Source organism: Carettochelys insculpta, chromosome 14 (genome assembly GCF_033958435.1).
Source record: "Carettochelys insculpta isolate YL-2023 chromosome 14, ASM3395843v1, whole genome shotgun sequence".
Classification (NCBI taxonomy): domain Eukaryota; kingdom Metazoa; phylum Chordata; order Testudines; family Carettochelyidae; genus Carettochelys; species Carettochelys insculpta.
Genome location: NC_134150.1, coordinates 39,230,633 through 39,253,856, shown reverse-complemented (window position 1 = coordinate 39,253,856; position 23,224 = coordinate 39,230,633). Strand labels below are relative to the sequence as shown.

Below are 23,224 nucleotides of genomic sequence, written 5' to 3'. Positions count from 1 at the left end.
CTCCACCCGCCCACTGCCCCTCTACTCTCTGATTTGCTCACCTTGATAATTTTTTTCTGATTTGTCAACTTTGATTACTATTTTTGGTTCTCTGTGCCCTAAATATTGAGTCTGTTCTGCTATGGCCATGGTCCGAAGAAGTGGGTCTGTCCCACGAAAGCTCACCTAATAAATTACTTTGTTAGTCTTTAAAGTGCTACTTGACTGCTTTTTTTTTTTTTGACACCCTTGATTCTGAGTGCGATGGCCTTAGTTCAGTTCTCTGCAGCCTGTGGATCTGGTTATGAGCAAGACACAAGAAGTGATTCTTCTGCTCTACTCTGCACTGATTAGGCCTCAGCTGTAGTATTGTGTCCAGTTCTGGGCCCCTCGTTTTAGGAAAGATGTGAAGAAATTGGAAACGGTCCAAAGAAGAGCTACTAATGTGATTAAAGCGCTAGAAAATATGACCTATGGGAGAAGATTAGAAGACCTGGGTTTGCTTAGTTTTAAAAGAGGAGACTGAGAGGGGACATGGTAGCAGCTTTCAGGTACTTAGAAGGGTGTTACAAGGAGGAGGGAGAAAAATTATTCACCTTGGCCTGTAAAAATAGGACAAGAAGCAATGGGCTTAAATTGCAGCAAGGAAGGGTTAGACTGGAGATTAGGAAAAATTTCCTGTCTGGGTGGTTAATTACTAGCATAAGTTGCCTGAGGGGGTTGCAGAATCTCCATCACTGGAGATATTTCAGAGCAGGTTGGATAAATATCTCACAGGGATGATCTAGATGGTGCTTGGTCCTGCCATGAGGGCAGGGGACTGGACTTCATGACCTCTTGAGATTCCTTCCTGTTCTAGTATTCTATGATTCGGAATAACAAGTCTGTCTCAGGCTTCTCTTTTGCCAAGGCCGGGACAGTGACTTCTGGTGTTGCCAGTAAGTCGGGGGATCCTTCACCCTGTTTTTTTCCAGCTTGGTAAATGTCTCTGCCCGGTGGCAGCGCTCCTCCTGTGCTCGTGCAGAAGGAATACGGGAGGAGCAGCTGGAGCAGTGGATGGACAGGGAGGGTGAGGCTGCAGTAGGAGTCAATTTCCAGACGTTTACACAATTTTCTTCCTTAGAGCCAGGGGAACTGTAGGCTCCTCTGATGCAGTGCAGTGGAATTCTTTCCTCTGGGGGCTTGAATCTTCCCAATGGGCCGGAACGGAAGGCCCCAGCTCCAAGTGAGTCTGGAGATGGCCTGGTGCTGGAGCCGACCTGGGCATGGCAGCTGGGGCTAGTCTGAAGAGAGCGGTGGAAAGGGCCAGGCAGGCTCCGTTCTCCCACTCAAGCCTCTCTAATCAACCCCCTAGGTTTTACTTGCATCACTGCATGTGCTCGTACGTGTGTGTGCAAATGAACATGCCAGGGCGGTGAACCCCACAACTCCCCTCTCTTCATGGGGCGTTGCAATGGGGCCTGGCGGTGCCTCTGAAGCCAAAGCTCAGAGATAGGTCAGTATCCAGGCGCTTCTTACCCTCCTTCCCCGGCCAAGGGCAGTGAGGTGACTCCTGGTGGGAGCCAGCGGGAGGGTGCAAGGATGGAGTGGAAAACAGCAGGCTAAGGTGGAAAAAAAAAATCCATACCCCAATTAGCCAGCCCCATATCCCCAGTCCTTCTGGGGCACTGGCTCTCGTGTGGGGGCACTGCTGCCCTCTAGTGGACAGCAAGGTGAATGCAAGTGAAATTAGGACCTGTGCCCACTGCAGCTGGTTCGGTGGGTTGATGCTGCATTTAGCTGACGAGATAAATCCATACACCTCTTGTGCCTCTGGGTTTCTCCAGCCGCCAGGCCTTCCCTGCTTGTGCTCCCCACTCCCCCATCTGCTCAATGCTCCCTTCAAGCCACTGTTAGTATTATCAGTCGTTTCCCTGGAGCGAGAGCAGGGCCCCGTTGTGCCAGGTGCTGTACATGCACTTAGGCAGAGACGCCCACTGCCAGCAAGAGCTTGCAGGAGAAAACAGACAAGTCGGATGAAGGATGGGGAAGAAAAACTGAGGGACAGCGGCAGGTGGTGATTTGACCAAGCTTACCCAACTCTTCTGAGATAGAGCTGAAAAGTGACTCCGGGGCTCTACCCACTGGACAAGGCTTCCTCTCTGCTGGGCCACCATCCTGGCCACCTTTCACCTCCTCTTGGGCAAGGAGTGGGCCTCCTGCCAACCCCCTAGGCTGGTACACTAACATGCAGAGTGCAGTGGCTCTTCTGCCCTTCGAACGACATCGCCTGTTGCTGGGGAGACTCTTCTGGGGAGGGCGGAAGCCCAGAGGGCATTCTCCCATGGGGCATTTAATGGGAACAATGGCAGCTCCCAAGGCAGAGGCCTGGTGTCTCTGACCAGGATGTTTTTTGGGCTGAGCCCTGCTGATAGCTCTGTGGCCATGCACAGTTGCCCAGGAGCTTGAGATTGTCCCAGCAGCACTGGGCTTGTGCCTCCTTGCCCAGGAGGATTACAAAGACAAATAGCTGCGGGAGCCTTTTCCATGTAAAGGGTCATTGAGTAATTTGTGGGGTAAAATCAAAGATGCAGAAACGGCTGTGGGAGAGGGGGAGCAGCAGCTGCCTGGGAGCCATCCATGCCAGAGCACGACCACGCTAGACAGGCAGGCGAACCACAGCGAGTGCTTACAACACATTCGAGCACGTGGGGCCAGAGGAAAAGGGGAACCGGAAAGGCATGGTGGATTGAGCAATGTGTCAATCACAGGGCTAGGCAGGGAACCGCAAACCCCAGTGTTGTTCCCATGCAGGGAGCAGGGCTGTCATCTTCCCCTCCTCAGTCTGGGGACTTGTCTCCAGCAGGGCAGAGGAAACGGTGAGCAGAGCAGCAGTTAATGCTGGGGTCGGGGGGGAAAGTGGGCAGCTGCTGGCAGGCTGCACTGAGGAGCCCGACGCTGGCCTGGCTGTTGTTGGCATGCAACATACATGTCTCTGCCGGTGTGTTTTTGGCGCCGTCGACAGCTTAGTTTGTTGCTGGAGCAGATGCTCTGGCATGAGGCCGACAGGTGCCAGGCCAGCTGCAGCAACATGGTCCTATCAATGCATTTTCACCATAAGCTGCAGCCGTGTGTCTTATTCCAGGGCTGTTCTCAGGCTGGCTCTGCTAATGCATCTCAACCCAAGTGATGCTCTGCTCCTCACTCTTCTCCTGTATCCTGGCTAGTCTAATAGGCCGCTTCTGTTCCAACTTTTCCAATGCATCTGACTCCTGACTTGCAGCCCCTCTCTCTGTACAGCAGGCCTGGGCTCTCCACCAGCCAACCCGCTGGGCCAACGCATCCCTGTTTCCTTCAGCTCTCTGGCAGCAGCTGCCAGTCCGTGTCAGAGCAGGCAGTGGTTTGGTGATATGTACGGAGCAGGAAACCACCAAACCCTTTTCCCCCAAACTCATTTGGAGGCTCTCAGTTGTGCGAGGCCAATTCTCACGCTGAGCCAGGGGGTTCCTGGAGGATGCACCATAGTGCATTACCCCGGCCCTTTCTTTACTGCTTCTCTGGGGGTTCTTCCCAAATGGGATTTTTGAGTGTGTGTGTGTGTGTGTGTGTGTGTGAGAGAGACTCAGACAAGCTTTACAACCCAAATGGGGTGTGTGTGTGTGTGTGTGTGTGACTCAGACAAGCTTTACAACCCAAATGGTGTGTGTGTGTGTGTGTGTGTGTGTGTGTGTGAGACTCAGACAAGCTTTACAACCCAAATGGTGTGTGTGTGTGTGTGTGTGTGTGTGTGTGTGTGTGTGTGACTCAGACAAGCTTTGAAAGGAAACAGCCAGCTGTGGGGCCCCACAGCTCTGATGTCGTCCAGACCCCAAGGTGATGGAAACGAGAGAAATAGCTAGAGATCGAACAGATGACTGTAACGCCAATCTCAGGCGGACACAGAGGAACTGGAAAGCTGAGTCCTGAGCAGCATCCCCCACCCATTACAGCCTGAGAGGAGGGCTCCAGAACATGGCTTTTCCCAGAACAAGGCCAAGCAGAGCTCTTGGCTGGCGCTCAGGCACAGAGAGCAGTTCCCCGGGGTGGACTGTCTGGTTGTTCTTTGGCGTCACTCCACCAACAGAGCCCAGCCAAAGACAGCCTCCATCACCCCTGTCTGTAGCAGTACTGATGTGCACAGCATGGGCCTGGGCACCGCCAGCTCCCCTTGCCTTGCAGGGGTCACCTCCCGGGGTACAGCAGTGGGTGGGTTAGCCTGTAGCTCATTTGAACCTTGGCCTCTAAGCAAGCCTGAGAGGGTGCTGCTCGCGAGGGAAGCCTTTGAGCTCGGCACAGCTGCCCCTGTCGAGGATGGACTCCTGCCAAATGCCTTTCCCAGCGAGACTGGGCCAGCAGATGTCTGACAGCCGGTGGTGGAAAGCCCTGTCTCCCGTTCAAGGGCCGCTGCACCTTCTCCAGAGTCAGTGTTTGTTAGGCCCAATCTCAGAGCACAGCTGGGAGGGGTCCTCGTTGGGTGTCAATGAACAATTTGTGCTGCTGGAAACAGGAGAATGCGCTGCGCTTGGAACGGGCTCTGATCTTCCTATAAAGGGGGTCTCAATGAGCGCCACGTCTGCAGGGGGCTGCACAGCAGCACTCCACTCCCCCCCGGTTGTGCCTTGCTCTAGCTCCCGCATTTTCACACTCCGCAGGCTGTGTCTTGCCCAGCCATCATGCAGGGCCAGGGTCCTCCTCAGAGCCTTAGCAGCACAGGTGAGCTCCCAGGAAGGACACGTTTGAGAAGGGCAGCTGTGTTAGTCTGTAGCTTTGAGAACAACAAGACGTCCTGTAGCACCTTATAGACTAACAGATATTTTAGAGCATAAGCTTTCATGGGCAAAGACCCGCTTCATCAGATGCATGAGTTGGGGGGTGGTTTCAGAGGAGTATTTAAAGGCAGGGTCCCAGTAAAAGGGAGGGCCAGAGCTGACAAGGTCTGTTCAGCAAGGTGGAAATAGCCCATTATCAATAGGAGGTATCAAAAGAGAGGGGAAAACAAGTCAGATCAGACAGTGGGGTATGAGCCATTGTCAGAGTCTACTGGGGAAGGACATGCTGAATGTAATGTGCACCCTTGCAGAAGACCCATGAGGTTAGGGTGAGTGAGGAAGTGGAGGTGTGCTACCCACAATGCCTTGCGAACACTTCTTGGAGGGTGGGGCCACATTTGCCCGCCTGCGCCAACAGGATGGTAAGACGTCCCAGTTGCAGAGCTCCGTCAGTGCCATGTGCTGGGCAGGAGCAATGGGAGAAGACAGGCTGGCCTCTTGCCCCGGAGGGTGAGGACTGGGGTTTCTCCGAGCTGTCCTCCCCTACCGACGTAGGCAGAGAGAGACTGCGGGAGGAGGAACCCTGCCTGACACCAGCCCGGAGCGCGTGTGTGCATGTGTGAAGAGATTCTGAATAGACCGCCTGACTCCTGACCCCCTTCCCCAGCAGCTAAGTGGTCCCAATGCGGCTGTGGATCACCAGCAGCTCAGACCAGGCAGGGAGCTGCTAGGACTGGCCCTGCTTGGACTGAAATGGGGTGTGAGCCCAGGGCATTCAACATTACAAGTCTCTACGTGGAGGGAAGGGGTGTGGGCCCAGAATTTTAAGGGTAGGGAGGCACCGCTTAAAGCCCTTTTGAAAATGAGATGTAGGCTCCTAAATCAGGCACTGGGATGCGGAGCGCAGTAGTAGCTAGGGGCCTTTAAAATCTTGGCCTAAATCTATTCGCTGGCAGCAGTAGTAGACTTTTATCCTCTGATGTGGGCCAGTCCTTCAGGAGGACAAAACCCACCCAAGAGCCACCCTCCCCTGACCAGAATGACACGCGGTGGGGAGCTTTCATGCTGCCTGTTGTGGCCACGAGAGCCTAGGCATCCCAGGGGATGGGGATAGTGGTACCCAGCGAGTTTAATGCCCCATGGTGCAGTGGTGGCTGGGGAGAGAAGAAGAGTCTAAGGGACAGGTGCTTATTCCGGTCAGGACACGAGCTGCAGAGCCCTGTGGCTGGCCTACACCCTGGAGAGAGGACTGAGAAAGTCAGGCAGGCTGCTGACGGACTGGGCGTGGTGGGTCTCCATATCAGACCAGGCTCCCTTACCTTCAGCAGCTCCCGGCAGCCAGACCTTCAGTCCCATCCAGTCCTTGAGGTGGGACCCTGTTCCCTCCCAGGCTGTCAGCAGCGATCCGTGCGGGGGCTCCGTCCTGCTCTTGCCAATGGGAGGTGTGGGTCTCAAATCCCCACGGCCTGGCTGAGTCACGCCCCAAGATGTGTAGGGAGCATCAGCAAGAGCATCGTGGGGCACGGGCGGGTGAGGTTTGCTGGCTGGGTAAGCTTGGGGCCTGGCTGCAGCCAGTTCAGCCCCAACTCCACAGGGCGTGAGAAGGGTTGGGGGACATGGATTCTTCCACCGCCCCATGCCCCCTCATGGCTGCTAGTGTCTCTGCAATGTGGGGCCATCTTCCCCCATGGGGGGCCTGGGGTGCCAGCTCTGACTGAAGAGATTATTTTATGCCATGCTGGGGTGAAAACAGTCTATGAAAATCTCCCGTACGGCTTTCAGTCATCACTGGGAGGTTGATGCCAACCCGGGGAGACTCCAGGCCAAACCTGGAGGGTTGGCGGCGAAAGCAGCTCCGAGGCCTGATGGGAAATGGAGCATCGCTCTGTCCAGGAGCCATCCTGGTCCTTGTCTGCTCCTTCCCACGCTCCTGGCTTTCAGCACACAGCAAACCGCCACCGCCGGGGGCTTTCTTGTCAGCTCCCTGCCACTGGGGATCAGGAGCGTTGCCAGGCTGACATGTATAGGCTTTGCACAGGCCTCTCCTCCATAACAGAACAGCCTAAGCTGGAGATGGCCCCTGATGTTGTTACCAGGTCAACCCAGGCTGGAGCGGAGAGGTTAGGCCTTGCTGAGAGACGTGGGTGCCTCCTCTGTGGGATGGGGAGAGCTAGCAGAACAGAGCTGCTCAGGGGAAACAAATGCTGCCAGCCTGGGTGGGATTTCGTGCGACAGCGCAGTGGGAATGTTGGCTCCCAGCGTGCGCTTGCACATCAGCCAGAGGACAGGAGCCCGGCAGGGCTGGTTTATTTGCTGTCTCTTTGGAAATCCCACGGGCCTGGGCTCAGTGTGGGAGCAGTGCCAGGCAGGGGATTCCCGTCCTTGCAGATCACGGAGGCCAGGGTCACAGGGACAGAGGCCCGAGCTACTTCTTCACCACAGCAAGGAGGGGGCAGGCATGGGTGGCTCCAGGCTCAAGTGGCTGCCAGGAGGAGAAAAATAGAACTGGGTCCCCAATTCCCATCTGATCTGGGTCTCATGAGGGGCCAGGCTGGCCTTGCCGGGGAGAGAGGAGAGGCTCAGGAAAAGAGAACAATCTACAGCCCTGGGAGTGAGCTCTGGCGATGGGGCTGTGGATCTGCAGCATCTTATGAGGTACACACGGCTGCTTGAGACCGCAGCAGTGAGGGCCCTGTGGGACGGCGGGGTCGTGTCTCTCTGCGGGGCTCGTCCCGCGGGATAGAACAGCCCTGTGATGAGCGGGGAGGTGTGCGAACCGTGTTGCCGGGGCAGTGGGTATAACAGGCCGGAGGAGGTTAACCCTCCTCTACCCCAGGCCATGACCTCACTCACGCTAATATGAGGCCCTGCCCTCACTTTGTCTCTCCCCCAATATCAGCAGGGACTCAGTGACAGCTTGTGGCCTGGGCTTGGATCCTCTGGCAGCTCAGGCCCGCTGGTGGCCTGGGGCTCAGAGCAGCTGTGGTAGGTGGGCTGGTTGGTGGCTCGGGGGGGGGCTCCTCTGGTAATGCCAGGGAGCTAGGGGCTTGGATGGGGTGTGTCTGTGGAGGGGGTGGGATAGAGGCAGGAAAGGGTAGGGCTGGGGACTAGTCTTCCCAAAGGGCAGGGGTATTTTGCACCCCATCCATGCATGTTGTGCAGGAGGTCAGACTAGGTGGCCTGTGAATCGGTGGTCCCTGTTTCACATGTTCAGACCCAGAGCCTTATGCGTATGCAGCACTGTGGGGCCCTGCTCCAGAAGTAGGGCTCCTGGCTGCTACGATAGTACAGATAGATAAGTAATAATACCGTGTGTTCCAGAGCTCCCAATTCAAAACTCACTGACGCCAGTGTGAATGTGTCCACGGACTTTGCTTTGGTTTAATGCAGCCCTGGGAGTATATGGGAAGCATTGTTTTAAAGAGAAGAAGTAAATTTAACCCTATCCCCCCATGCACACAGAGTGCAGTAGGCCTGATTTATATATATACATGTTTATATAAATTTACCATCCCCTACCCACCCTCTATATATAAATGAATAAAAATCAGGCCAACTGCACACATTAAAAAAGGGAGGAAATAATGCACTGATAAGAGTGATTTCAACACTTATGTTTTGACACCATCTTCGTAATCCAGGGGAGGGCCCATATTCATAGAATCATAGAATCATAGAAGAGTAGGACTGGAAGGGACCTCGAGAGGCCATCAAGTCCAGCCCCCTGCCCTCATGGCAGGACCAAGCACTTTCTAGACCATCCCTGAAAGTCATCTATCTAACCTCTTCTTAAATATCTCCAGTGATGGAGATTCTACCACCTCCCTTGGTAATTTGTTCCAGTGTTTGATCACCCTGACAGTTAGGAACTTTTTCCTAATGTCCAACCTGAACCTCCCCTGCTGCAATTTAAGTCCATTGCCTCTTGTTCTATCCTCAGAGGCAAGGAAGAACAAGTTCCCTCCCTCTGCCTTATGACACCCTTTTGGATACGTGAAAACTGCTATCATGTCCCCCCTCAATCTTCTCTTTTCCAAACTAAACAAGCCCAGTTCTTTCAGCCTTTCTTCATAGGTCATGTTCTCTAGACCTTTGATCATTCTCGTTGCTCTCCTCTGGACCCTCTCCAATTTCTCCACATCCTCCCTGAACTGCGGTGCCCAGAACTGGACACAATACTCCAGCTGAGGCCTAACCAGCGCAGAGTAGAGCGGGAGAATGACTTCTTGTGTCTTGTTCACAACACACCTGTTAATGCATCCCAGAATCATGTTTGCTTTTTTTGCAACAGCATCACACTGTTGACTCATATTTAGCATGTGGTCCACTATAACCCCTAGATCCCTTTCTGCTGTACTCATTCCTAGGCAGTCCTTTCCCATTCTGTAGGTGTGACACTGATTGTTCCTTCCTAAGTGGAGCACTTTGCATTTGTCCTTATTAAACTTCATCCTGTTTACCTCAGCCCATTTCTCCAGTTTATCCAGATCCTTTTGAATTATGACCCTATCCTCCAAAGAAATTGCAACTCCTCCCAGCTTGGTATCATCTGCAAACTTAAAAAGTGTACTTTCTATGTAAATATCTAAATCGTTAATGAAGATATTGAACAGAACCGGTCCTAAAACAGACCCCTGCAGAAGCCCACTAGTTATACTTTTCCAGCAGGATTGAAAACCGTTAATAACTACTGTCTGGGTACGGTTATCCAGCCAGTTGTTCACCCACCTTATAGTAGCCCCATCTAAGTTGTATTTGAGTAGTTTATTGATAAGTATATTATGTGAGACCGTGTCAAATGCTTTACTGAAGTCTAGGTATACCACATCCACCGCTTCTCCCTTATCCACAAGGCTCGTTATTCTATCAAAGAAAGCTATTAGATTGCTTTGACATGATCTGTTATTCATGACATCTGACATCTGATATTCATGACAACTAGCTCTGTGGCAGGCGAACCAGTTACAGTGCATTCTCCACAGCTTCAGTACAGTGTGGGTCCAGGCTGAGGAATAGATGGGAACTGTCTGTGTTCTAACGGTGTTCCTGAATTGCGTAGATGTCCTGGCTTTTGTGTGGTCTCAGGGCTTGGTTAAAATTCCTTTCACAGTGCAAGAGGGAACCATATTACAACTGGCTGTTGTAACTGGAGCCCGAAATTTGGCTTGTGATGTTCTCATATGCTTCCCATAGCTTCAGCGTGGGAATTACAAGTGCCCCATCGCTCATGAGTTGGCTATACCATGTTAATTTCACTTTATTTTGGGTGCTCAGCACGGAACCCATGACCACTTTAGGAAAAACAAGTCCCTCCTCATTGCGGTCAGCACTGAGTGAGCTGGAACAGTTATATGTTAAGCAGACACAGTGGATGAAATCCTGGGGCCATTGTGATGTTAATGGTATTAGATCCCAGGAGGTGAGGGTTCCATTTTAAGCACCGATGCTGTTAGCTGATTTTAGTTCGATTACATTGTGAGCCACTCAGTGCAAGGTCTGGAAAGTGCCTGGCACATAGTGGGTACTGCTTTAAATAACAACTCCTTTTAATGGTCTAGCCAGGGGCTGGTTTTGTGTAAAAGCATGTTATAAATCATGCAGGGTGCACAAACTTGGCTAAGCCAGGAAAACCAACGTCATTTTCCTATTCGTCCTTTGGTGAACTTTTGCCCATATTCCCTCTGGGATTTTGTGTGGCCAGCGTTTTGCTGAGACTTTTGACTTCAACGGGGCCATGATTTCACCCCAAGCTGGTTGTTGTGCAGTCTGGTATGGCTCACAACTGTGAGAACCCGTCTCAGGGCAGACTGTCAAAAGCTGGGCAGCCACCTCAAACAGGTGCTCTGTTCCATAGTTAGGTTTGATCAGCCTGCTAGCAATTTGTGTCCTCCGTGGGACAGTCCATGGAGCCGTATGACTTACCATAGAGTCACAGAAGTCCTCTTGGGCTCTCCAGTCTATTTTGTCACCCAGGCGAGCTGCACATGGTGATAAATGGTCACCCACAGCAAAACTCAAGAAGATATTTAGTGTCATAGAGGTAGCCATGTTAGTTTGTTTCAGCAAAAACCAGGAGTCCCGTGGCACCTTCAAGACTAACATTCATTGGGACATAAGCTTTCATGGGCTGCAGCTCACTTCACCAGATGCATGAAGTGAAAACGTCAATTGGCAGGGATTTATACGTGCATACAGAGACGGGGGCGTGACATCAGTGCAAATGAGTCTAATTCCTTAATGGTGGATGTGGTTCTCTGCCAACAGTGATAAGAAAGTGAAACTATCTACTGTGGAAAATTACTTATTGTGATGAACTAACCATTCCCAGTCCCTAGTCAGGCCCAATTGGGTGGTGTCAAGTTGGCATATAAAGTCCAGCTGAGCAGTTTCATGCTGCGGTCTGGTTTTGAAGTTTTTTTGCTTGAGAGTGGCAACTTTCAAGTCTGTAATGGCGTGTCCAGGGAGGTTAAAGTGCGCCCCCACTGGCTTTTATATGTCACTCTTCTTGATGTCTGATTTCTGTCCATTTATTCTTTTGTGTAGCGATTGTCGGCTTTGTCCAATGTACATGGCAGAGGGGCTCTGCTTGGCCCATGATGGCATATATCACATATATCACAAACGATTTAAGTTGCTGCCAGTCCCAAGAGACCAATTACTTATCTCAGACTGATTGGTATCCTAGATTGCACACCAGCAACAACACTGGTGGTCAATCCTATGGCAAACTAATGGAGGATTTATTAAATAGGAAAAAAGAAATGAGAGTGTTATTTACAGATTAAAGAAGGCAACATATATGTACAAATGCGTTGCAGGCTATGGGTCCAAAAGGTGACAGAAGCATAGAAATCCATCAGCATCAGCTCTAACCCTTGTAACAGTCAAAACAGCAAAGAGATGAAAAGTCTCCATGTCAGCTACCTTTATTTCCCTCTTTCAGCACTCGTACCCATGGAAAGAGGCCTTCTGCACACAATGCCCCATGGGTGGATGGGGCAATCAGCAAAGCTCTTGTCCTTGGACGGCTCACCTAATTTTGATAATCCTTCTGGAGGGGCAGGAGGACCCGCTTGTCCTGTCTGAGCTCACAAGTTCAGGGCAAGACTTGTTACATGGAAGCACAGAAGACTGTCATTACTAGTCAAATTAATACAGGCAGCAATTTACAAGCTTTTTATATATCGGAGGGGTAGCCGTGTTAGTCTGGATCTGTAGCAGCAACGAAGGGTCCTGGGGCACCTTATAGACTAACAGAAGAGTTTTGAGCATGAGCTTTCGTGAGCACAGACTCACTTCATCAGGAGCTTTTTATAGAGACTAAACTCATCCTTACAAGTCTCATGTCTATCTTGAACAGTGTTAACATAGAGGTGGGCTGGTTTGGTTTCCAGCTATAAATTTGTCAGTGCTCAGCTGAGGCCCACAGCCTTGACAAGAGCTGGCCCCTTGTTTACTAGTGTCACATTAGTGATGCTGCTGGAACAGTTGGGTGGGGAGGTCAGAGGGCTGTAGAGGGTGAAAATTTCTGGTTACAAACTTATTGAAGGTATTTTAATGTTGTCTTCTTCCTTCTGTTTCAGAACATGACCTACCTTTGTATATCAGCGTCAGATTCGTCCAGTCAAAACCTGTAAGTTCTCTCCACATTTTTAACCTCCATGGGCAGCAAATCGTCAATTTTCAATGACTGAAGGTTCAGATTCTAATGAGCATCCCTTCACTGCTGGGACAATCTTTAGGTCATTGCTGAACTGAACAACAGCCGGGCTATTAATAGCATTTCTAGGGCCAATACATAGTCATACACAGAAGCGCATTTATATGTGTACAGAGCCAGTCAAAAATGGCAGACTTATGTCCCTCCAGATTTCCAAGTTGATTTTGTGTCAAAGGCTTTGAAATGGATCCATTTTTCTTGGCTTATTGTTTTAATCATCATTTCTTCCCCATCTTCCCCTCCAAACTTTCCCTGGAAATGTTCTTGAAATGGCTGCTAAAACTTTGCATATACAAGCGTTGATAAGCATTTTGATGTTTTCAACACCAAATCTAAAAGCCACACTGAAAAAAGGCACATTTTTTGACAATCCCAATATTTTTGGCAAAAAATTGTCTGCTTGGTCAGATTTTGGAGGCAGGAGACAATTTTTTGCACAAAGTCCTGTTTCTGAATAAAGGCCATTGTAAAGAAAAGGAAGATGCCTCACTGGATACAGCAGAGACAAGGTGAGTGAAGCAAGACCTTTTATTGGACACTGTGTACAACCATTGGATACATGTTGACCTGGTCTATTTGTGTGAGTGTGTACGTGTAACCCACACACCTACATGTGGGTCACTGTCCCATGTTGCGGTACCTAGACCACGTCACAGAGAAAGACTGAGTGTCCTCTGCACCCTGAGCTGAGAGGTAGCTGGCCTTTAGCTCAAACCGTAGAGGCACCTTTGCTAAGCATTAGAAGTCCTGGGTTTGAGACTGCCTGTGGATGGTTACATAAACACACATAGCAACAGTGGGAGGTAGTGTGCTGGAGTGAGTAGAGAGACACTGGCCTGGCTTCTCTTCCTGGCTCTGTCATGTGGCTTTGGGCAAGACAGTTTTGTTCTCTGTGCCTTAGTTTCCCCATCTGTATAATGGGGACAATGACGCTGACCTTCTTTGCAAAGTGCTTTGAGACCTTCTGAAGAAACAGGCTTGCTGAGAGCTGGGCAGCATCATCTCTGTGTGTGTATGAATATCTGCATGGGCAAGGGGGGCCCTGCAGGAATCCTGCAGACAGCACTGTACTCTGCAACACTAAGCTTAGTGGCGGCGTACTGCTTTCATGTGTGTGCATGACTGCCCTTAGCCTGGCAGGTCTAGGAAATTCCTCCCATGCTCTGAAGCTGCTTCTGCACTGCAAAATCCTCTCCTCAGGTAAGATTCAGCTGGGCCGGAGCTGATAACTGCTCCTCCTTTAAGCTGCAGTGTTTGGAAGGAATGCTCTGGTAGGTGTCCCCTGAAGCGGAGGGTGCATGGAGGGTGTTACTCCCCAGCCACACTGGGGCCTGATTTCTCAGAAATGCTGCAGCGCAATAAGCCAGGGAGATGGAGCAGGGGTGTGGTTTTTTGCAGGAGACAAACAGGCCCGCGTAGCTTGCTGGAGCTGCCTTTACTGCCATGCATCAATGGCGGGGGGCGGGGGCAGGGGCAGGAGGGCACCCGGGTTGTGGTGTCCACTGCCTTCCAGTGGGCTGGACTCCATCAGACCTGGCTGTGGGTCTCTTGTTCAGTTCTCCCTGCTCCCTGTGTGCGAGGGACCATGTAGGCCCGTCTTTGGATGGGGACACTCTTTTTATCTCCTCTCCTCACCCACGGTCCGTCTGATATTTTCCATCCAAGGGCAGAATAAATTTTGTTATGTGCACCCAGTCATGGGAGGATGTGCACCACCAGTAGAAACACAGGCTGCTGGGCGTGGGTGGCTGTGGGCGCTCTGCTAATTAGTTGGACAGCACCTGAATCTCTCCTGGGCAGCTGCCCAAGTGCTCAGCTTGCAGGGAATGCTGCTGCTCACCTTCAAGTCCCTTCTGCCTCGCTTTTCCCACCTCCCTTTCCTCTGCTCCCTCCTCCCCCATTCCCTGGATGGGGTGTGTGTGTGTGTTTGTGTGCTGTGGGGGTTCTCTCTCACTGGCCGCCCAAGGATCTGAAGAATGAACCTGGTGGATGGGTCTTTTCTCACTGCAGACCTTCACTCTGCTTAAGGCCAGACAGCACCAGCTGAGTGCCCATCAATGCACTCTGGATCCAATGGGTCCATGTTAATTTCAGAGCCATCCGTGGTGGTGATCCCTCACTTGTAGGTTCCTTGAGGCCCAAAACACAGCTCCGGAGGGTTGTGTGTTTGGAGCTCGAGGTTGCGACTTCTCTTCCCAAGGCCTCCCGCACATGCTGGCCAACCCTTGGTAGGGTCCCATCATCACTGAAATGTCCATGGCATTGGCCTCCCACCGAACATAATCCAATGGCAGAAACTCAAAATGGCCTCTCCACCACCCTCCTGTTCTGGGGCATGTACCTTTGGGTGCGGCCAGCTCTTCTTTCCAGGCACAGATAGCACAGGGTTGCCTGTGTGACATTATCTCGCTACCCCATTTCCACACAGATGACGCCCCTGGCACATGCAGACTGGAGGCTCTGAGCGCTTTGGAAACATCTCTGTTCAGAGACTGCCAGTATTTCACTGGAAAGTGCATCTTTCGGAGAACGAGATGGGACCCAGCCTTCTAGTTCTGCTGGCTCATGTTCCCACTGAGCGGAAAGAGAAGTTTTACAAGAAAACCTTTCCTCAGCAAGATCAGGATTTTGTGTTTACGTCTATACACAACTGGGGACAGGAAGGAAGAGAAGTTCCAGGAACTATTATCTGCACATTGCTTTATACCCTAGATTTCACAATGTGGGTGAATTTAGAAAGCATTCTAAGAGGAGAGCTTTGTGACGGGAGACCTTGCGAATTCCTAATGGCCTGCATGCGGCGGACTCTGTAGTGAATACGGGGTTGGAGTATATCCCTTAGAGCTGATGCTTGGAAACATCAGAGAGAAGATTCTGGTGGTTGGCATGGACTTGGAAAGTGAACTAAGGGAAAGTAGGTTCCCATGGTGGGGAAGTCAGCATTATATTGATAACCCAAAGCAAACAATTACACAATAAGGCACGGCCAGCAGTGCATTTCTGGGACTGGTGCATTGTGTGACATGAGGTCAAAGGCTGCAAGCTGCCCAAGGAGAACAATAAAGCTACCATAGCTGAGACTCTGTGCTTTTTATTTATATTTTGTGTATAATTTCCTGGCAATGAATCAGTGTTTATTACAAAAATAAAAAATGGGGTGAAAATTGGTGTGAAAAATTAACTTTTGAACAAATATCCATGTTAATATTAGGAGGCAGAGGACAGAAAGAATGGAACTAATAGAGAAAAGTAAGAGCATTGGAAGTAGGGACAGTTTAATGGTGTGGTTTATTTTATGTGCTTTATATTAATAGAACTTGCGTACCTGCAGGTGCGTGTATCTTCCTCTGCCTAGCTTTACTTTAACAGACAGCCTTGTATTTACACTTATATTAGCTTATTAACATAAGCACATCTACTTAATATCGTGTATTGGCTTTTCTTAAATAATCAGTATTTTCAGGTTCCTGAGTGGTCCAAATTTTTGGTGAAAAATCAGTAAAAGCCAAATAGCATTTGTTAAACCCAGGAGCTTTTCAGTAGAAACCAGTCAGGACTGAAAACGAAAGGCGTTCCCCACAGCTAGGGCCAGCGGTGCCTTGTTCCTACACTGCAGTGGAAAGCATTACAGGGAAATTCCTACGCCTGTCTGAGTTGGGAGTCGTTGACTCATGGATGGTGTTACCCAATCAGAGAGCTGAATTTGGGCTGGTGTCATGACCTAGCCACAGGCTCTCATTCACAGCGTTTGCTTTGCCCTTCCTGAGCCAGAAGGGATGGGTCAACTGGGATGGTCATAGTCAGCCCATGGCCAGAAGATATGTGGAAGGCGTGGAGGCATCATGTGCCCCTGCCTGGCTAATGAATGTGTCGGCTCCAAATGGAAACTTTCTGGGTTGTCCTTGACCCGAAGGATGGTGACGGGTGCTCGTGGCAGGCTGGATGTTTGGAGTGAAGGAGTTTGACGAGGAAAAGGTAGGGTCATGTCAGGATTGCCAAGGGGCCTGAGATGGAAATGGAAGAGAATCTCTGAAAGACGCTGGCAATTTACAAAGCCACCCACTGTTTCTATAGGAGAGAGCAGTGGGGAGGGGGAGTCTATAGCACGGCAAGAGGAGCTAGAGGGGAACTGATTGAGGACATCAAGACCATGAAGGACAGAGTCCCTGTCCCATTACATGAAACCAAAGGGTCCTTGGATGGGATTGTACCTCAAGTGACCCAGCCAATACGGAGGTTGTCCACCACTATCACCCATCCTTGGCATTTGCATCAGACTTATAAAACTTCCACTCTCCTTCGGATACGAGCCCATCTGGTGATGTTTCCAATGTAGTTGGCTCTCTTTACTCCTGTTCTTGCTGAGCTTGAGCTCTTGCCTGCCAGTCTGAATGCTCCAGTCGGATCTCTTTGCAATCATTATGTCTACAAAAACAATGTGATTGATTTCCTAGAAGTAACTGGGCTTTTTAATAATTCACACTTCTCCTAAATTAATCATCCCTGGTTTTGATGATACAGCTAATTTTAATGTTCTGCTGCAGTTTACTCCTAAATGTCTTCTAAGAGCCCCGTACGCAGTGGAAGTGTTGGTAATGCTGCTAGACAATATTGACCTCCCATGGTTCGGCAAATTCTCTCTTCTGGCACCGGACAGGTCCCCAGGCTGCTGGATTAAAGAGGTTCAACCTGAGCCCACAATTAGCAATAAATCAAATGTAGGTTTGTAAACTTAACCGCACAGCTGGGGTATCTGAACAGAATGTTCAGGCCCATCACTCAGGGAAAGTTTTGTGGAAAGTTGATTGCGGGAAGCCAGTATATCAATGAGTGGAGGTTATCCCACAGTAAGGCAGAGTTTATGGTCAGTTGGAAAATATAACCTGTTCTTCCCCAAAGCAGAGAGACTTTACTTGCCATGAATCAAGGGGGGGCCTGGGCATCTGCATGGGAGTAAGCTTTTGTTCCAAGCCCAGGGGAACTTAGGATATTTCCAGCTCAAATTTACTCAGTCTGCATCTTCTCAGGCTGGAGAAAGAAGGACAATGTTCTAGAGAGGGAACTCTTTGCTATACAACAGGCCTGAGGTTGTTTGCCAAAACTGCTTAAAAACTATGGCTATTTGGCTTGTGAAAGCTGCCTGTTAGCTAGTTTTGGCTTCTTTTTTTGGACTGGCTCCCAGCAAGCAGGGGCCAGGAGGGACAAAGGGGAAAGGAGGGCAATCAGGACAGAGTTCAGGGGTGCACAGCAGGTCCATGGCAGCCCCAGGACCCAGACTGCACACCAGGAGAACGTAGTTAAAGAGTATTGGGGTCCTTGTAAGGATTGGCTTGTTTGCACTTGTTTTGAAATGGGATTTGTTTTATTTCTGCCGTACTGTGAAAGTCAGGTTCTTATTTAGAGCCTGAGAAAGTTGGCATTCCCCAGCTTAGAGCTTTGAGCACATCAGACCCACACACCTCTCTCTACGCTAGCTTGCCCTCCCATAGAATTTCCAGTCAGCCATATCTTCAAAGTGCTGCATGGCCTGAGCCCAAGGTGTCTAAAAGATGATCTCATGCTGCTGGACAAAGACCATGGTTTGACAACGAGGTCAACGATAAGGGCAGAGCCCATCTGTGCTGGAGACAAAACTTTCCCTGGGAGTGGTCTATGGGTTGCATGAACTTCCCCAGGAATGAAGTCCATCCCCAAAACTCAGCCCTGGCCACTTTGAATGCAAGATGCATTTCTTTGACCAGCCTTCTCTAACATAGCAAAAGAAATAACAAGCAGTCCTGTAGCACCTTAGAGGCTAACAAATGCATTAGGTCATCAGCTTCTCTGTGGGTCAGACCCACTACCTCAGATGAATGGAGTAGACAAATAGAATTAGCTCATGTATAAACACTGGATTCTGTCTACTCCATTCACCTGAGGAAGTGGGTCTTACCCAGGAAAGCTCATGACCTAATAGATTTGTTCGTGTCTAAGGTACTACAGGACTGCTTGTTATTTGTGAAGCTACAGACTAACACCGCTACCCCTTTGAGACACAGCAACAGGTATATTTATATTAAAAAAAAGAACAGACATTCCACAGAGCAAACAACAGGTGACGGATGTGTAGACACATTGCTTAACACACTGCAGGAAGACACTCAGGTACTGCGGTGATGAATGTGGTATAAAAACCTTTATGGGACGGAGTCTTTCTCTATCAGCTTTGGGCAGCTAAGGCATTTGCTGCCATTTCCAACACTGTCTTTGGCTGGTTTCTTAGAAGGGGTCTGAACTGTGTTCTTCCTTGAGATGGGCAGCATCCCTTCTTAGCGGAGAAGCTGGAGATGGAAAGGAATTGTCATGCCCCCTGAGCCAGGGTTAGAAGCCTCCTGCTCCTCTGGTCACACAGGAGAAGCAAGTCCTCCAGTACCAGAGAAAAGCCACACATCTGGGTAATGGCTCTGCTGTGGCTTCGTACAGTTTCACCTAACCTCGTCCTAACTTCTGAGAAACCAGGAAGGCCAAGGGAGAACATCCCCACCCTCTTCATGAGAAGGCTGACAAGTCAGGGTGATGTCTGAGAAGGCTTGTGTGGTGGAAGGAGGGAGACAAGGCAAGAGTGGAGTTTCTGATGGCTTAACCTTGTTCTCACAAAAATAATCACCCTTATCACTGTTCCAAGGATTCTGTTCCCCAGGGCTGAACTTACTTAATAAATCACCCATTCTCCTGGATGGTGACAAAGGAGGCATTTTGCTGTCACACACTCAACGGGTTAATATCTCCATGCCCAGGACTGGTGTCAAACCAGGCGGGCTGGTTGTCAGACCTCGGCTTGCTTTGTTTTTCTTAGATCTTTGGCTAACGATTCATGTGTGGAGAGGAGCTCTGCAGATCTAAGAAGGGCTCAGATGGGAGGGCAGAGAGAACAGATTAGATTCTGGTCTTGGGCACATGCTGGCATAAGCCAGGAGTAACTCCATGGACAGCTGTAGAGTTACTTCAGGTACAACTGAAGCCAGAATCAGGCCCAGTGTATTTACATAGGAGGCAGGAATCTTTCAGGATCTCCCCTGGCCATTGCCCCAGCTCATCTGTATGGTGCCCACAGAAACGCTTTTCCAGAGTCCATCCCGGTCACCCAGCGGTGGCTCCCTGCCTGCAGAGTTACCCCTGCCAACACCAGCTCTGAATTTATCCCAAAGAATTGGACAGGGTGAGCAAGAGGTACAGAAACAAGCAGCTAATCTGAACCATGAATGGAGACCGCAGCAACAGGGTTCATGGGACCAATTGATGCTACTCATGGGCTTTCCCTCTGGTTTCTCCCCTGACCTACCACCTCACCTTTGTTATCTCCCGATTTTGTACTGAAAATGGCTCCTTTATTCTTTTAATGGAGAAAAATGTCTTCAGAATTCAGCCTTGCTTCCTTGGCTAAGCCCCAGCCTCTGGGCCCGGGAATAGCAAGGAAGCATTTACTGTAAACAAAACAAAAAATAGTATAGAGACTAGCACAGCTACCTCTCTGTTCTTATTACTGTCAACACTGATTTAGAAGAAAGAAGAACCTCAAAGCTTAACACCCTGCCATTATTCTTGAAATGCTTTTTGTCTTAGAAGAGATTTAGCAGAGTGACAGTTGTATTGGCACCGAGATAATCGGCTGCTGGCCTGGGCATATGTTTGTGATCTGAAACAACATCATACCCTGCCTTTAGCTCTTGTAATCTATCGCTGGCTTGCACAGGCTTGTTGCGATCACTTGTATGAGGGTGATACCTACAGATATTAACTGAGATCTGGGCCTCTTTGTGCTGAGCTCTGTAAGGAACGGTTCCCACCCCAGAGGGCTGGCAGCGAAACAGACGAGAGGTGGGACAAAGGAACCCTGATTATCCTCCTCGTACAGGTAATCAGAGACATGTCAGGAAGGAGGGGGTTTTGAGAAGGCATCATGTCCAGACCCCTGCACTAGAACATTCCTGACAGGGGTTTGTCCAACCTGTTTTTTAAAACTTTCAGGACACGTCTCTCCAGCATGCTGCTGCCAGCAGGGTCATGCAAATGAGGGCACTTAACAATGCAAATATGATGGTCATTTGCATAGTTGCAAGCCTCATTTACATAGTCACGTGTAAGTGCTGTCCCAGCAGAGGCGTCTGTTGTCACAAAACAAGCTGTGTAGACAGGGTTCTGTCGACCAGAACCTGCCTTGTCATCTGCCCCTAATTTCTCATTTTTTTCAGGATTAAGAGGCTACCCACATGGAGGGTTCTGGTCACCAGACCCCTGCCTACATGGCTTGTTTTGTGACGACAGAAGCATCTGCTAGGACAGTGATCAAGTGACTATGCAAATGAGATACAGCTACGCAAATAAGTACCTTATTTGCATTGTTGAGTGCCTTCATTTGTATGACTCTGCCGGCAGCAGCACAACGTGGAGAGGTGGCTTCAGTGATGGAGCTTCCAATATGTCCCTTGTATGCCTCTTCCAGAGCCTAACCACTCTGATCATTAGGGAGTTGTTCCTAACGGCTTACCTAAAATTTGCTTGATGTAGATGAATTCAGTTTCTGCTTGTTCTACTTTCAGTAGACAGGGAGAGCAATTGAGCCCTGTCCCCTTTATAACACTCCTCAGCATATGCGAAGACTTTTATCAGATCCTGCCTCGGTCTTCTTTTCTCAAGACTAAACATGCCCAGTTTTTAACTTCTCCTAATACCAATACCGTATATCTAATCTAAGCTTATCTAGCACCTGTCATCCGCACATCTCAAAGTGCTTTACAAAGGATGTCAGCGTCAATATCCCTGTTTTGCAGATGGGGAAACTGAGATACAGAGAGGTGAAGCAACTTGTCCAAGGTCACTCAGGAAGTTGATGGAAGAGTTGGAGACTGAGCCCCAAGCTTCTGAGTTCCAAGCTGGTGCCTTATCCCTCACACCATCCTTCCCTAGAGTATGGCCAGTGTCCTGAGTTGGGGACTAGTGGCCAGGGACTCCTAGGTCCTAACCCTGAGGTGCAGGGAAGTTAATCAGTGGAGCTCTCTGTGTTTCAGCTGCTTAATGATGCACAGGGGTTAATTTGTGCTTCTCTGTACCAGGGTTGTGGCTTTGTATCACTGTAGGGACATAACCAGCTATCTAATACTGCAGCTGGCGGCATCACCTGGCCTTTGTGCTAACTCGCCAGGTCAAGCAGGGCCACGCTTAACAACAATCTGTAAAGCCAGTGTCTTTCTGCAGCAGCCTGAGACTTGGCAGCTCTCTTTATTCCACCTCTCCATAGAACGGAGCTCAGAGTCAGGCCCAGGGAGTCAGGGGGTGCAGCTTCTCTGGAAACAGTCTCAGTAACAAGGGTGACCTCTGCTTAATCTCGCTCTTTGCTTTCTCTCCTAGGATCCAGCATTTCAAGGAGAGCATCAGGTTCATTCATGAATGCCGGCTCCACGGGGGAGGCTGCCTCATTCACTGGTCAGTGCTGATATCGCTTGCACCAGTGCCTTGTATGTCCTGTATTTTTCATTGTTATAAAAGCGCTATTAATACTGCAGTAGCATCTGAACGCCACAGTGAGAGCAGGGCCCCATTATGAGGGCTCTGCACAGACACACAAGGAATGACATGCCCTGCCTCCACTGGGATGAGAGTCCTTTATGTCAGGTGCTGCACAGATACCCAGAGAATGACATGCCCTTCTCCAGCTGAGATCTGATCCCCCTTTGCTGCAGACGCTCAGGAAGAGATAAGCTCTGCCCTGGCTGAGGCCAGGACCCCATTGTGCTGGGCAGGATGCAGACACACAGGGAATGACACAGCCTATCCCAAATGAGATCAGACCCTCATTGTGCCTGTCCCTGCACAAACACAGAGAGAAAGATGGGTCCTGACCACGGTCCCAGTGTGTTAAGCGCTGCCCACAGAGAGAGAGGTGGGCTCTGCCTCGAAGGGCTTATAACAAGGGCCAGCAAGCTCCAGCACAAGTGCCAGGAGTGGCATGCGAGCCGATTTTCATCTGCATGTGAGGCAGAAGCTCAGCCCCGCCCCTCCTCCCCCATGTCGCTGGGAGCTTGCTCAAAGCCAGGCTGCCTGTGGATTAATAAAAGACCGGCTAACGTTACTAGCTATGACCTAAACAGTAAAGCGCTGCATCTTAATATGCTAACAAAGCTGTTGTCAGTAGGACCATTTGTGACTTTAAAAAGTATCACCGGCACTGGGACTGTACATAGAGGTCAAAAGGTCAAATTTTGGCACTCCACCGTGGAAAGGTTGCTGACCCCTGGCTTATAGAATCCTAGGGCTGGAAGGGACCTCAGGAGGTCACTGAGTGCAGCCCCCCTGCCCAAAGCAGGATCAATCCTAACTGAATCATCCCAGCCAGGACTTTGTCAAGTTGGGACTTTAAAATCTCTAGGGATGGAGATTCCACCATCTCTCTGGGTAACAGATTCCAGAGCTTCACCACCCTCCTAGTGAAATAATTTTTCCTAATATCCAACCTAGACCTCTTTGTCATCTAAAAAGACAGGACAGATTAGTGGTGGGAGGGGACACAGATGCCTAGAGATTGGAAGCATCTTGTCCACGGTCCCTCAGCCAATTAGCAGGAGAGCTGGGAACAGAATCTGTATCTCTTGAGCCCCAGTGCAGTTTGCGATCCACTGGATTAACAATAGCTCTCAATAAGAAAAACATTGTCAAAAGAGACCCTCTCTGAAGATGGAGACTGGCTTTCTACACATATTTG

At 50.0% G+C, this 23,224-nt stretch overlaps 1 protein-coding gene across 3 annotated transcripts in view; it reads left to right on the top strand.

The window, feature by feature from the left end:
* Window positions 1-23,224, top strand: part of LOC142020857 (dual specificity protein phosphatase 22-A-like) — a 55,837-nt gene that overhangs the window by 22,414 nt on the left and 10,199 nt on the right. For all 3 annotated transcript variants that reach the window (XM_075009097.1, XM_075009098.1, XM_075009099.1), the window contains exons 5-6: window positions 12,350-12,399; window positions 21,874-21,948. In XM_075009097.1, the coding sequence (XP_074865198.1) occupies window positions 12,350-12,399; window positions 21,874-21,948 (125 nt within the window). The remainder of the gene's footprint in view (window positions 1-12,349; window positions 12,400-21,873; window positions 21,949-23,224) is intronic.